The following is a 14,384-nucleotide window of genomic DNA, read 5'->3' on the forward strand; positions in this document are numbered from 1 at the left end:
CTTGACCTATCACAGAAACCCCTCCCTTCATCTATATTTTATACTTAGACTCAGCAGTGGTGGCTCTGTGTTGTTGATTGGAGGTTTGGAGTTCAAGCCCCAGCACTGCAAAGCTAGCCCTAACCTCCAAAGTTGGGATATGTGATGAAAGAATTTCACTGTGCTGTAATGTATACGTGACAAAAAAAGCCTTATATCTATTCTATCCTATTCTAGCATGTGATTCTCTGGTGCAAACCAGGCTGCTACAGATAATAAATGTTATAGTGAGCAGGTCATCTTCAGAGGTTACATTGTCAAGTTTTTGTGGTCAGTGAAACCCATAAGACCCCTCAACTTTGTCAGCAGGCCTGTTGACGGTCAGCCCTGAGAACCCAAGAATGCTCCTGACCATTTCACAACCTGTTGAAGTTATGCAGCAGCAACCAGAGCACAACTTCTGAGATTTCAGGGCTGCCTGCTTGCTGTGTAAGAAGACCCTGGTGGATGGTTTGACCCAAGAAGCAGCGTGAAAGGCTTGCTAAAATGCTGTGTAAAGTTCAACAAAGCATGTTTGATTTGGACTGTGGTGCTTTTTCATAGTATCTTCCCTTGTATGTGATAATGTAAATGTAACAATTATTGTATATTATTGTATGAAAATATTACAGTATAACATTATAAGTTTATTTTTTTATTTATGTAGCTGTTCTGCCTATTTGGAACAATGTGAGAAAAAGGGTATCATCAGCGTAGATGAAAAGTAGATTTATTGCACAGATTATCATAAAGAATTTCCCTCACAAATGTTATGTGTTATGAATGCACCACCAAAGTAAACTGCTGATCCCCCAAATATAATTTTATCCTATTAAATATTCAAGTAACATTTAGATTTTTTTAAATTCATTAAATTTGTTATAATGTGTGTGTGTATATGTACTGACCATCCAGTGAAATCCATGTTTATATTTAGAAATTCAATCAGACTTTGACATGGTTAACAGGACTATCTAATTTCAGTTTCCACTTGCTTTCACTAACAGAAAGCTCCATCTGTGAATTACAGTCTTTGTGCTACACCTCAAAATCACCTCAAAATTTATTCCAGAAAACACTAACAGTGACATGCAGATAATCACAGAGAATTTTCAGAGTGTAAAAGTGTCTGAGGTAATACTGTATATGAGGTAAATATCACAAAAAATATATTGACCGTAGTGTTTATATTATTTACTGCTAAAGAAAAACAACTTGTTATGAAGCACTGTTCATTATTATCTTATTTAAACATGTAATATAGTCTATTTTTAAAAAAGAGGAAAAGGACACAATTTTTTTAGGGAAATAACTAAAAACAACCCTGATCTTTTTAACTGGGTGAAATTTCCTTTTTGCAATTTTCCAGTGAGAAGCTGGTTCAGACTGTGTAAACACCCACCGCTAAAAACACATTCCACTTCCTGGATTTATACTTCTTTTCCAGCCTAAACTAGTCCCTCATTTACTTTACCCAGCCTTCACACACCATCTGAAGGTTAACACTTAATGTCACTCTATTTGATTACTTTTACATGCTGTTGGTAGTTTTTGTAATGTAGTAACTGGTATGAGGATCAAGCTAGCTGTCATGATTCTGCTAGCAGTTGGTCACTCTTGTCTTGTTACAGTGCTTTGAAACCACATAAAAAAAAAACATGTAAAATCACGTTGCAGTGTCCCATATTTTCATAATTTTACTTGCCCCCAAATCTGTGGCCTGATTGGTTGCAGAGTAACAAAAAATATCAGTGAAAAAATCAGTGCTTTTTTCTCTTCTTTCTTTCTTTCTTTCTTTCTTTCTTTCTTTCTTTCTTTCTTTCTTTCTTTTTTTTTAAATGTACTTTTTCCAACTTTGGAATCTTTGATAATGTTCAAACAATGACTGCAGTCCTCCCACCTTGTCATACTTCCTGCTGAATTACATATAAAACATACACTGGTGGAAAAAAACAATGTGAAAGCAGTCTTAAAAAATCTTAACTGTTTATTCTGTCTCAGTCCAATGTGCTTATGTCCTCAGAAATGTCCTCCAGGCACAATTTTCTTTTCTTCTTCTTCTTTTTTTTTTTTTTTTTTTTTTTTATCAGATGTTTCCCAGCCTCTGAAAACAAGTGCCTCATTGCCCGAAAGTTGTCTTTTCTCAAGAGAGCTCAAGAACAAAAACTCTTTAGAAAGTTAAACTAAACTTGGCCTATTTGTTTTTTTGTGAATTCAAGCTAGCATATAATGCAGGCAATTACACCACAGAGCTATTGTGTGTAATTAAGGCAAACGGCTGTCTATCTGATAAAACATTACGCATTCCTAGAGAAGAGCTTTTCAAACCATAGCCGTGCTCCTTATAGAGTGGGAAATCTGCCATATCCACAGCATCCTACAGTATATTATAAACAAATCACCAGAACATGAACAAGAAATCTCTGAGATCAAAAGTAATCTCACAATGTTCAAATTGTTAACAAATTGGGAACAAGTAAAATTAACAATCACCTTTTGAGATTTATGTTATTATTTCAACTTCATACTTTGCTTCATTCATTTACCACATTAAACATGCTTGTTAGTTCATTTTTAGACAAGTCCATCCAAATAAAAATAAAAAAGATAAAAAATATATAGTTATATATAGTTATAAATAGTATAAAACTTCTTACCTTAAGATGTTGAAGTTGCAGAACAAGATCATCTAACTGCCTTCTTTTATCCTCAATCTCGGTTTGCCTTTTTCGTTTCTCCTAAAAATAATAATGATGCTATGAGTCTGTGATATAGAGCAGATTTGTTTCATTTCATATATTATGACGTAGGTGTATTTGTCTTGTATTGAGACAAGAGCAGATAACATAAGAGAATGTCACCATCTGTATCTGTATCTGTTTAGTGATCCAAATATTTATATCTGTATTTGATGTGGATATTAACTGTAGGTGGGTTTATTCTGTGCTAGAATATTGTTTATTTATTTGTTTGTTTATTAAATGTAAGCTTGGAAAAGAAGTCATTTTCCATTTACAAAATCTGACCACAAAAAGCCGTTTGCAGAACTATATTTTAATTCCTGAACCTTTCATCAACTGTTCCCCAACTGAATAAGTTAAACTTTTAGACAACCATTGGTTGTAGTTAAAAACAAAATCCACCATGCTGTTTTATCAGATTTGCTATAGTATTTGGTTTTATTACATTGCAAAATGTAATGACGCAGTATCAGAATGTATTATGAAGCTGGGATACATTGCTGTTAGTAAAAATGGGGTCCGTTCAGCAATATTTTATTATAGTGCCTGTATTTCTTTTTTAAACATTGTCATTCAGTAATGATAAATAATTCATTATGGAGAGATGCTGTCCTGTGCACAGTGTGTGGTAGTACCATAGTATCTGTCAGAACACACTATTTGATCATTCTGAATAATATGTTCATATTCAGTTTGTTCATTATGTATGAAATTCAACAAACAGCTCATCCATTATACATGCAGCCATATATGACAAGTTGACGATCTCACGAGGATCCTCAAGGGTTTAATAACTCCTTTGAGAGGCTCTATACACTCACTGTATCCTGCCTGATCAGACTCATGTGTTTCCATATGAGCAGTTTTTCCCACAGTTCCTTTCAAGCCACCAATGAGCAAAAGGAGGACGGATTTCGATGGGAACTTTGGCTTCAAAATCCAAACATTTCCCTTTTCAACTACGTATTTCATTTGCTAGGCTAAGATGTAAAAAGTTCATTTTCCTATGGGAATGTGACTAAAGTCATGTCAACAAACCAAAATCAGTGTTGGGTCACAAATCAGAAGTCAGTGCATGTCACTGCACTACAAAGCCTCATTCATAAATCACTTATAAAATGACCAAACAGGAGCTATTTATAATTAATGTATTATTGCAAGAAAAATTCACCTTCTTAGCTTAGTTTAAATTTGTCAGGTTTCTAAGCATTAAGTAGGTGAATGTTCCTGCCAACGTTCACAAAGCCACGCCATCAGCATATAGAGACGTTAAAGTCACGATTATCATGGCATCACTTTCAAGCAATGAGGCAGACTGTATATTAAGAATATACTTTATAGATATAGACGATAAAAGTTAATTTTCTGTTGTACCACATTATGGAACATAACACTATGTTCATCTCCTTTACCAGAAATGAATTTATTGATCTTGGAAAAGCATTACTGATATTTCAATATTTTTTCTATACTTTTTCTTGTGAAATTTCTTGGAACCACAGGCTGGGTTTTTGCTCACAGTTGAAGTATATAGACCAAAACAAAATACAACACAAGCTAAACATCAATACCCCAATACAATATGGGGCTTTGTGTAATACTAATTCAATGTCACTAATAATCTTATGTAAACAGAAGTTGCATGGAGTGTACAAAGGAAATTGTGGGGGCTGTGATGTTGCCTGGATCAAATGTCCAACAGATGTAGCTTTTTGCCACAGTAAACACCACACATGATTCACTTCCTGTCCTCAAATTCCAAAAAAGGTCCAGCAAAGGAGCATGCTGCCCCATATGTAGGCTATTCTTGTTCTCTACCATCTGAACAAATGGCTATGGCTGTGCTGACACCGATTCACGGCTGCATTCCAGACCTTAGCTACAGAGCTGCAGTTTGTAATCCCTCGGGTATTCTCACGAATGTGAGCTAATATGGAATCCAGATGTGAGTGAAAAGAAAACGTTGTCTGAAAAAGGGCTTTTTTATATGTAGGCCATTGTTCAGTGGATGATGTCACATGAGAAAGGACATGGAAGAACCTTCGTTTTTTTTTTTTTTTTAGATTGACTACTCTTGGTAATTATTTACCTGTGAACAAGCATCATGGCTTGGTTACATATCCACACACTCATCTACAAACATTCACTGTTGATTCTACAGAGAAGTTGTAGCATTAAAGTGAAACTAGATCTGTCTGTAGATTAATTAATCATGCACACATTTTTTCCTTGATGGCGAAATCTATCCTTGCACTATCCTTGCAGACACATCTGAGCTCTGTTTAATCCTCAGGTTATACACTCCATCTGATGATTACCAGTTTGGCAGCAACAGTATAAACTCTGACTCCTTGATGTTAAACCTTTTCAGAGTTGGAAAAACACATGGAAGTGTTTCAGCATTTCCTCCAAGACTGTCAGGAGTGCAGATGTTAAACACACACACGCAGATGTTCAAAATGGACAAATGTTCATTTATTTTACTTTTTACATTGTCAAGAGGACCTCAAGGTCATATACTAGGGTAAAACCTTTTATGGTTTCACTGTGTTCTTTCATTCACTCATTCTTCTACATGACCCACTTTATACTGGTTAGGGTCATAATAGATCCAGATCCCCTCCTAGTAAGAGAAGCTTTGAGGTGGAAATATACAGTACCTTGGCTGGGATGCCAGTCCATTACAGAAATCCATGCACAAACAATCACACACTCATTAACTCTACTCTCTGACTAAGCCTAAATAATACGTTTTTGGTTTAACCTAATATACACCAAGTCTTTACAGCACAGCCCAACAACAAACACCTATTAGTATTCACGACCTGCCTCTCGTGGTTTTCCTCTCACCAAGAGGCTATAATTAGCGTAACAGTCCATTCTTCAACACGTGGCCGGTGAAATTTCACTGTGGAATGGCAGCAGCCTCCACACCCAACCTAACACTGCTGAAGGTTCTATTTCTGACCCAGCACGCTGACACATACTGAAGATTGGCTTAAAATACAGACAGAGCCAGAGTAACACTGTACCCCTGCATATAAAACACAGTATTCATCATGGACTTGGGGGTACAACCAGCATGTCAGGAAACACAGTACTAGAATATGAGGTTACCCTAGATTTATCCGTGCCTAATTTCCAGACTGAATTCTGCAAATGCAACGAATTGGGTAAAAAAGATTGTGCAAGGCAGCAGGTAATATTCACAGTAAAGTCATATTAGCAGGGACTGGTGCGTGGATAATTACTAAACAAAGAGCATCTTGTTTCTGGCATGTTCTGGGATCAGATTGAAAACATCTGCTTTGCAGTAATTCAGCAACACATCTTTTTGTGCTGGCAGACAAGAATGTCTGAGGTAGATTTCTTAAATCTGTAGTTCGAAATCCTGACCAGCCAAACCTATCAAGGGATAACAACCTGGCTGAACCCGTGTTGTGCCGGTGTAAATCTTATCCGCCCTCCCTAGTTTCCTATAGCATGTCAGCAATGTTCTTGTCAGTGGTCCCTGTAAATGGTGCTCCCCTTGAGGACTTTTTGAGTGTAAAAGTATAAGATTGTATTAAAGGTTCATTACTCTAATCCACACCTAAGCATATGTCTGAAGGCCAGTTCAGTGTCAGCCTATCTGTATCTGCCAAAATGCCACAAATGAAGGATCAGTTCTCAGATGAAAGCTCATCTAATCGGATCGTCTTCTATTAGGAACCAGTGTGCTAGAAAACTGACCATTTAGCCAGTTTGTCACACTAAAGTTGACACATTCTGCAATGACACAATCCATTACGTGGGAGTTGAAATTTGCGACGTGTCATTGTTAAATTCTGCGCCTACACTGGCAACTATGCTGACCTTTTTAATGACCATCCCTCCCTTATGTACTGAAAAAGACAAACCATACCATAACTGGCTTGAATGCTTTTATATTATTGCTGCAGTATCGCAGTATTTTGCAATTAGCATGTGACTTTGATCAGGTCTAGCTGGTATAGACTAACAGTCTGAAGCCCTCACACGTTCTGAGGAGAAATACAGGCAAAACTTTAGCATTCATGTTGCATGATTTGGTGTAATAAATGGCTTAAAGACATGCTCCACTCATAGTCCAAATTAAACATACACTGCATGGGATAAACTGAAGGCTAGGGCTGATTTCTTTCTACACACAGTTTATCAGTGAAATCTGGTGTATTACATTTGTTAGAATCCAGTAGATTTTGTGTAGATAATCCACTTCAAATTGAGTTAGCTGAAACATCCATAACATATTTTCAAAGTTTGTAAAATAATAGCAGTGTAAAAATGCAAATTAAAAAAAAATGCCCTTAGAAGGCAAACTCAGTAAATATACTAGAAAAAATATTGTCCATACAAATAATACGTTACACAATGGGGCAAAAATGAGGTAAGCTCTGACTTATAAAAAAGCAGTGGCAAAAACAAATGATGTTGTACATCCTGTGATGAGGGATTTTGCTAACAGTTGTATGCTTATGATGAGACCCTCTTTGTATTTTGCTGTTCACAGTTTGCACACTATTGTCTTAGCTATTTCAAGCGTTTGTGGTTTGTGACAGGTTTTAATTTGAACCATGGAGGTATTAGCACTTCTCCATGTCCATCATCTTATCAGAGTAGAAGATAACAACAGCCAAGGTTATAGTGTCTGGTTATCAATACAGACACAAACACTTGTCTCTGTAGACTAAAATGGAGCAGACAAACATTTCCCCCTAAAAGGAAGAAGAGAAACCACAGGCATGCCTTTTTTAAACTCTGATTTATTTACTTGAAACATGTCAGGAGCTGAATATAGGATAGATTATAAGTCTGTATAAATGAATTCCTTACTTAACCACACTTAAAAAGCTGCATCAATAATAATAATAATAATAATAATAATAATAATAATAATATAATAATAATAATAAGAGCTCACAATCAAACAGTGATAAAATTTTTCTTCATGCCATAAATAGAACCAGAAATATTTGAACCAAGAGTCCATGGATCTACATGTACATAAAGTAAATCTCCTCAAGCTATAATAGATGTCTGTAGTGATTAACCAACCAAATAAACTTCTTTATTGTGTTTATTGTATCTAGTACACATGCTTAAAATGCCACATAAGCTGACAAAATAACCGTTCAGATTGGAAAAAAAACCCTCACACTTTCTTCACCAACACTACACAATAAATACCAAAGTCAAATCTGATCACTGTGAGTGATTTCAGAAAGACACAGCAGCTCAAATCAGATTAGAATGGAGTGGTCCCGGTTAACTTTTCCAATATACAGTAAATTATAAATGATTTAGTCTGAGCTATGAGACCAGATGTGAGTTGCGAGTGCAACTTATTACCATTTATTGGTCTGTAGCATTTTTATGTGCACGTTAACAAAAGTCCCATGATCCTTAGCAGTGAAATAAATCTAAGCTCCAGGTCTTTACAAAAATGGCTTACAGTGAGCAAGAATTTGGCTTCAACACAACACATTTCAAATAGACACACAAGCCAGTTAGAAGTGGGGCAAAACGCAGCACCGGTGATTCACTACTGAGTGGTTCCATACTCTGACCACCAAGTGAAAGGTATGTGGTTGATTAGATCCAGGTTGCATGCATTTGTGCTAAATCTAGGAGAGAATTACAAATCTGTTTATTATGAGTTTCGCATTTAAAACAAACAGCTTTTTGTAATAGTAATGGTGAAAAGTGTTTTGAAATAGAGTAAAGAAATCTTTTATATGCCAGAAATAGCTACTAACTAATATATAACTTTTATTAATATAAAAAATATATGTCTAGTGTAATGTTAAACAACTTATTTGATTTTGTCAGTTGTTGAGCAGTGGCGGTTCTAGACCATTTCAACTGGGGGGCCAAGCTGGGGCCAGTTGTATTGTTAGAGGGGCCAGTTACATTTAGACCTTATTGTTGTCATATCACTTTCTGCACTGCACTGCATGCATTAACAGGCAAAATACCATGTTTATAATCATTCAACAATGTATTTGCTGAATATATATGTATGTGTGAATAAGTATGTATACCCTTTTCATTTCAGCAAATAGTTTTCATTTACATAAATACTGAGAATTAAGTTTTAAGTGCACTTATCACTTCATCTGTCTATCTTAGTATTTTTCAGTTTTCCAATATTTGCTGATGAGAATGCATTTATATATTTATTTTACCACCCTCATTTTTACTCTTTGTCATGTCTTTTTGTTGATATTACTACAATTATATACAAAAAAATTTTGTTGGTTTAACTATTACCTGAACCATCTGGCTTTGTCTCACTGTCTACCTTATCTTTTCTTTGGAAGAACGACATGATGTTCTTATTTCTCTTCATTTTGGTGAGAAGTATAGAGCAAAAGCACTGGGGACCAAGAAGCTTATGAATTAATTTACTGAAAATAACTACTTGCTAGGTAACTAACTATGTCTAAAAATGTAACGTTACAACTTGTTTACTGAGTAAAAACACTCAGAACCATGAGTTTGTTGATCATATATTTTATCCCTTTTCAAACTGCCACAAACTAACAAACGGCCAGGTCGAGATTGGCTGATCTAACGTTATGCATTTACATATGCATTAATTCTGTAATGCATTTAATACAAATACAACATATTAACAACTTTACTCAGCTCTATAGTTCCTTCTTTGCTTGAAGTCTTCAACTATAATATTCGCAACTATAATATTGCATGTTCTACGATACTGTTGTGTTCCACTTTAAGCATTTTTCCCTCTAGAAAATGTGTGGGTTACATTTCTGTTCCGCATTGCCACTGTCTAATAACGGATGTAAAAAACAACGATCGCAAAAAAACAGTTTTATAAAAATTATTTCACACTCCACATTTAGGGGGGCCACAAGGGGGTCCAAGCTTGTTGTCACAGGGGCACTGGCCCCCCCTGCCCCCCTAGAACCACCAGTGTTGTTGAGTTTATTGCCATATTTCACTCCTGGTGGAATAATTTGACTGAAACTTTATTTAGAACACCTTCAAGCAATATGTAGACACCTGACAATCACATATACTGTATATGCGTTTATTGAACATACTATTCCAGATTTATTTCCCCTTTGCTGTAATAATAAGCTTCATTAAGCTTCTGGGAAGGTTTTCTACTGGATATTGGAGTGTGGCTGTGGGGATTTGTATTCATTGAGCTCCAAGAGCATTGGTGAGATCAGACAGATGTTTTGGGGTGCAGTTGGTCTTCCAGTTCATCGCAAAGGTGTTCAGTGGGCTTGAGGTCAGGGCTCTGTGCAGGACACTCCAGTTCATCTACTCCAATTTGGCACACAATGTCTTTATGGAGCTCACTACATGCACGGGTACGTTGTCATGCTGGAAAATATTTGGGAGTTTTAGTTCGAGTGAAGAAAAATTACTACAGGATACAGAAACATCCATCCAGTTGTGTGCTTCCAAAATTACGTCAACAGTTTTGGGTAGAAATACATATGGGTGTGATGATGGGGTGTCCAGGTGGTGAGGATATGTTCATAATAATTAAAACTCATTAATAATTAAGATGAGTTATACAGCATCATTTATTTCCCCAATTATTACTTACTTCTTTTAGAAATGCTCATTTACCATTTCATTACTGTGTGGAAGCCTGTCCATAGAATCTCACACTGCAATGTATCAACACCATTATAATAACAGTTATCGACTTCAATGTATCAAGTATCAAAACCTATAATAAGCTTTCTGCCCCTGTGGCAAAAAAATGTCCATATCAGAAGTAACATTTAATTCTATTAAAGCTATCACTTACACATTCACATTGACAGGTAAAGGTATTTCCATTAAAAATATGAACATGCAATGATGCAAGAGCATAGCAATGACTTTTTTTATTTTATCATGAACTGTAGTAACAAGTAATGTAACAGTGTTGATTTGAAAATATAATCCAAATTAAGTGCATTATTACAACATCATAAAAATTCTTTTATTATTATTCGCTTTACCAAAGTGTGTCTAATTATAATTGTAACTGAAATAAAAGGAATGCATAATACTCTCTCACACGTTTGCGTGGGAATAATGAGATAATGAGAGCTGACATTTGTACGGAATATACTGTGCCCTGGTATAATCAGTTGTTAAAAGATTATTTGCATTTATGTATTTATGTAAGACACTACAGCCATTTATATATAAGTAACTGTAAATTGCTTCAACTATCATTATAAGTGCTTTATCTATCATTATAAGTGCTTTATATGTCATATTATGTATAGGACAAAATTGCATTTGCAAGACATTTGATATGTTCCTTTGTGCACAATAAATGGTCACATGATGATATAATCATATAGTTGTTCTATACAGTAGTTCCTTATACTACACGAGCTAGAAAGTCATGAGTCAAAACGTTGCATAGAACTAACACACCTCTGAAAGTAACAGCTGCCTCAAATGTGATTTAAGGTCAGATTGTTGGGGAAACTGAAGTGAAAAGGCTTATCCCAAAGCTACTGTAGTAGCTGGCAGACACTTTAATTCAAAGTGATGTATGATTGACCTGAATGGTTGTGCGTTAAAGGGTCTTTCTCAAAGATATACAGTAGCAGTGGTTCTCTCACAGCTCCAGGACTAGATAGATAGAACTTCTAAGCGACCACTGGGATTTTATCAAGGTAAGAGTCTTAAACTAATGTAGCTCATATTACCAATAAGTCATTTTAAGACAACTGTAATTGGAATTTCCACTAAATTATTAGAATGATTACAAAAATAGTTCCACATTTTCTCCCTAATTTGGTCATCCCATCCACCAGCCAGCTCTCTCCTACCACACCAAACATCTAGGGAGAATGAAGTCTAGAACATGATTCCTCTGAAGACAACATATCAAGACATTTTAAGCTGTTCATGCTGCATCACAGGCAACATAATACACATAGAGGAAAAACTATTTTATTACCTTCTACACATCTTTCCACACACTAATTTCACAGATACCCACTTGGCTACTGTTGCAGAGATTGACAGTAATACCATAACCCCTTCTCAGAAAACACAGCCAATTTTGCACTGTAGAACTCCCTGCCAAAGCTGTGGCAATGTCAGGGTTTGAATCATCACTTTTCTGATAATGAATGAATGAATAAATGAATGAATCATTTTGAAAGAGTTTGGTAACAAATGGCTTTAACTACACCACAGATGTACTCATCGTTTCCTTTGTAGCCTATCCTTCAGACTTCAGGCTTAGTCTAATTTGACGCTTCTGCTCTGACGCCCACATAATATGCTAATGGAGAACAGACAGCTGGGCCTCACACCCCAGTACCTAAAAAAAGCTGAATCCACCTGAATGAAGCTCCCTTTTCAAATATGCTGAAGCCTACTCAAGCTGGCCAACACAGCTGCTGCTAAATTTAGCTTGTTCATGATAGTGGCCCTGCCCTTTCTAGCAAAACCTCTCTGCCACTTCAGACTTCAGTTTACTTGTGAACATCTATATGCCATAAGTATGTCTTGATTGCTTGCTGCAGGTGTGTTGACTAGACTCGGTTTAACTTTCCAGCCCACACACCCTCCTCCACCCAAGTGCTTTGCAACCAGTAAGCCACCAGATTGCTAGTTTAACTAAGAACAGTGTCTTATTCTGTGGACAAACTATGCCAAAGTTTTTGGCTGTGGCTTTCCGAGAGTGTTGCAGAATTCAGGCTAAGGGTTAAAGTTGCACAATAGAATGTATGCAATGTATGTCTGTGATCTATATACAGGCACCAATAAAGCACAATAGCTTGAGAAACCTGAGAAGTGATAATGACAAGTTGAAAAGTGCACAAGTTTCACTAAGTCATCTAATTTGGTGTGGCAAGAAGAGATGTGATGTAATGCTCACTTGCAATAGGACAAAACTTTAAAAATACACGAACACATAGCAGGCTCTGAAAACGCAAAATTATAATCATTGGCAAATGAAATCCTGCAAAAATATAGCCTCAGACCTGGTTGGCTTCAGAAACACAACCACTTTTAGCTGCTTGGTGAACTTCAAGAAGCCCACAGTTCTTGGTGTGCTTGAGAGCATGGGAAAAGAAGGAGAATCGGCTTAACTACATGGCTGGGAGAAAATACTTTCTGAATGAAGAAAGTAAGAGAAACAGTCTGTAATCCTTTACTCTTTTTCTTAAAAACCCAAAGTCAAACTCAAAAGATGGTCAGAGACAATGCATAAAGTATTGTTTTGTTAGGTGTATACATACAGATGTGTATGGTTTGAATCTTTTTTCAGCTTCAAGCTCCTCTTTATAGTATGTAGTAAAACTCTTTTGGCTACTCAGCATGCCAAGCTTGTTGGCTGTTGTTGAGAAACTTAATACGAGCCCCTCACTCACTCTACAAGCATATGGAAAGTTCTTAATTATTTATCACCATTCAACACAGCAGGCAGTTGAGTGAGATATGAAAAAAGGCAGAATGGTCTGCGGTCAGTTATAAATGCTCGTAATTTCATAGTTCCATAGTGATATAAGTAATTAAGCTGAAAGATTAGCATGCAGAATGCAGGAAAGTGGAATTAATTGGCTAGTGTTATATGATTGGCTTGATATTAGTACGATTTAATGTAAATCGCTCTTGTTGCCTTGCACCATTAAAAGAAGCGTGTGGGTTTTTTCTTTCCTTTTCCAGCGACTACATTTTTTTCTAATTAAATCTGCCATGTTCATTCTTATGCTGTTGTGGCTGACCATACGCAAAAATTCGTTTTGAACAGAGTGGATAATGGCACTCATACGACTTCTGATACATCTGCAACTTTGTCTGTCTGAGTGTTTTGGAAAGGATGTCCTAAAAACTTGTAATGTAAAATGTAAGCTGCAATCACTGTTATATGATTTTCAGCAGCGACGCAGTAACTAGTTATTTTTCTTTCTTTCTACATAATGAGCATGTAATACATGGTAATGCATGTGGTAATTCATTCCATCTGTACACATTCTTGTTTAAACATTTCATTTCCCTGGGTACTGTTAAGCATACCGTTGTAATGATCTGAAACATTTGAATTGAATATCTTTGTCTTTTCCCAAACTTAATCTTTTCCAACAGAGATGACTGTTTGCTACAACTACTGTTCTGTTCTACTTAAATGTTGGGGGGAAAAAAACAGTTAAAAACCTTCTCCGTCTCCTCGTCTCCTCTCTTGGCTCTTGAGCTGCTTGGCAGACCCTTTTTAACTTCAATTATTCGCTCTTCCTCTGTCTCACCACACTTAACCTTTAGCATAGAAGTCAACATCCTAAAGTCATTAGTCTGTTTGCACTCTACTCTTTAACAAAATTGAAATATGCACCTTTGTTTTTTTTTTTTTTTATTATTTTCAAATTGGACCGAAGAATGTATCAACCAACCATCCAACACCTACACGACATCCCTGCCCGTGTCGACTTTAGTACCACCTCTGTTTGAAACATATATACCTCGGAATCGGAAAGATGCTAACAACGCAGCCAAAATAGTTCTCCATCTGTTGCTCGCCACTCCAGTGTTTACTGTAGTCCTGTGGCTGCCACCAAAATTAGCCCCATTCGGCCATACTAAGCTACAACTGTCCTCAGTAAT

The 14,384-nt window shown here is 36.3% G+C and overlaps 1 protein-coding gene across 4 annotated transcripts in view; it reads right to left on the reverse strand.

Moving 5' to 3' along the window:
• Positions 1-14,384, reverse strand: part of LOC132863722 (A-kinase anchor protein 2) — a 75,059-nt gene that overhangs the window by 52,120 nt on the left and 8,555 nt on the right. For all 4 annotated transcript variants that reach the window (XM_060896680.1, XM_060896681.1, XM_060896678.1 and 1 more), the window contains exon 3: positions 2,676-2,756. In XM_060896680.1, the coding sequence (XP_060752663.1) occupies positions 2,676-2,756 (81 nt within the window). The remainder of the gene's footprint in view (positions 1-2,675; positions 2,757-14,384) is intronic.

The sequence above is a fragment of the Tachysurus vachellii genome, chromosome 20, assembly GCF_030014155.1.
Source record: "Tachysurus vachellii isolate PV-2020 chromosome 20, HZAU_Pvac_v1, whole genome shotgun sequence".
Taxonomy (NCBI): domain Eukaryota; kingdom Metazoa; phylum Chordata; class Actinopteri; order Siluriformes; family Bagridae; genus Tachysurus; species Tachysurus vachellii.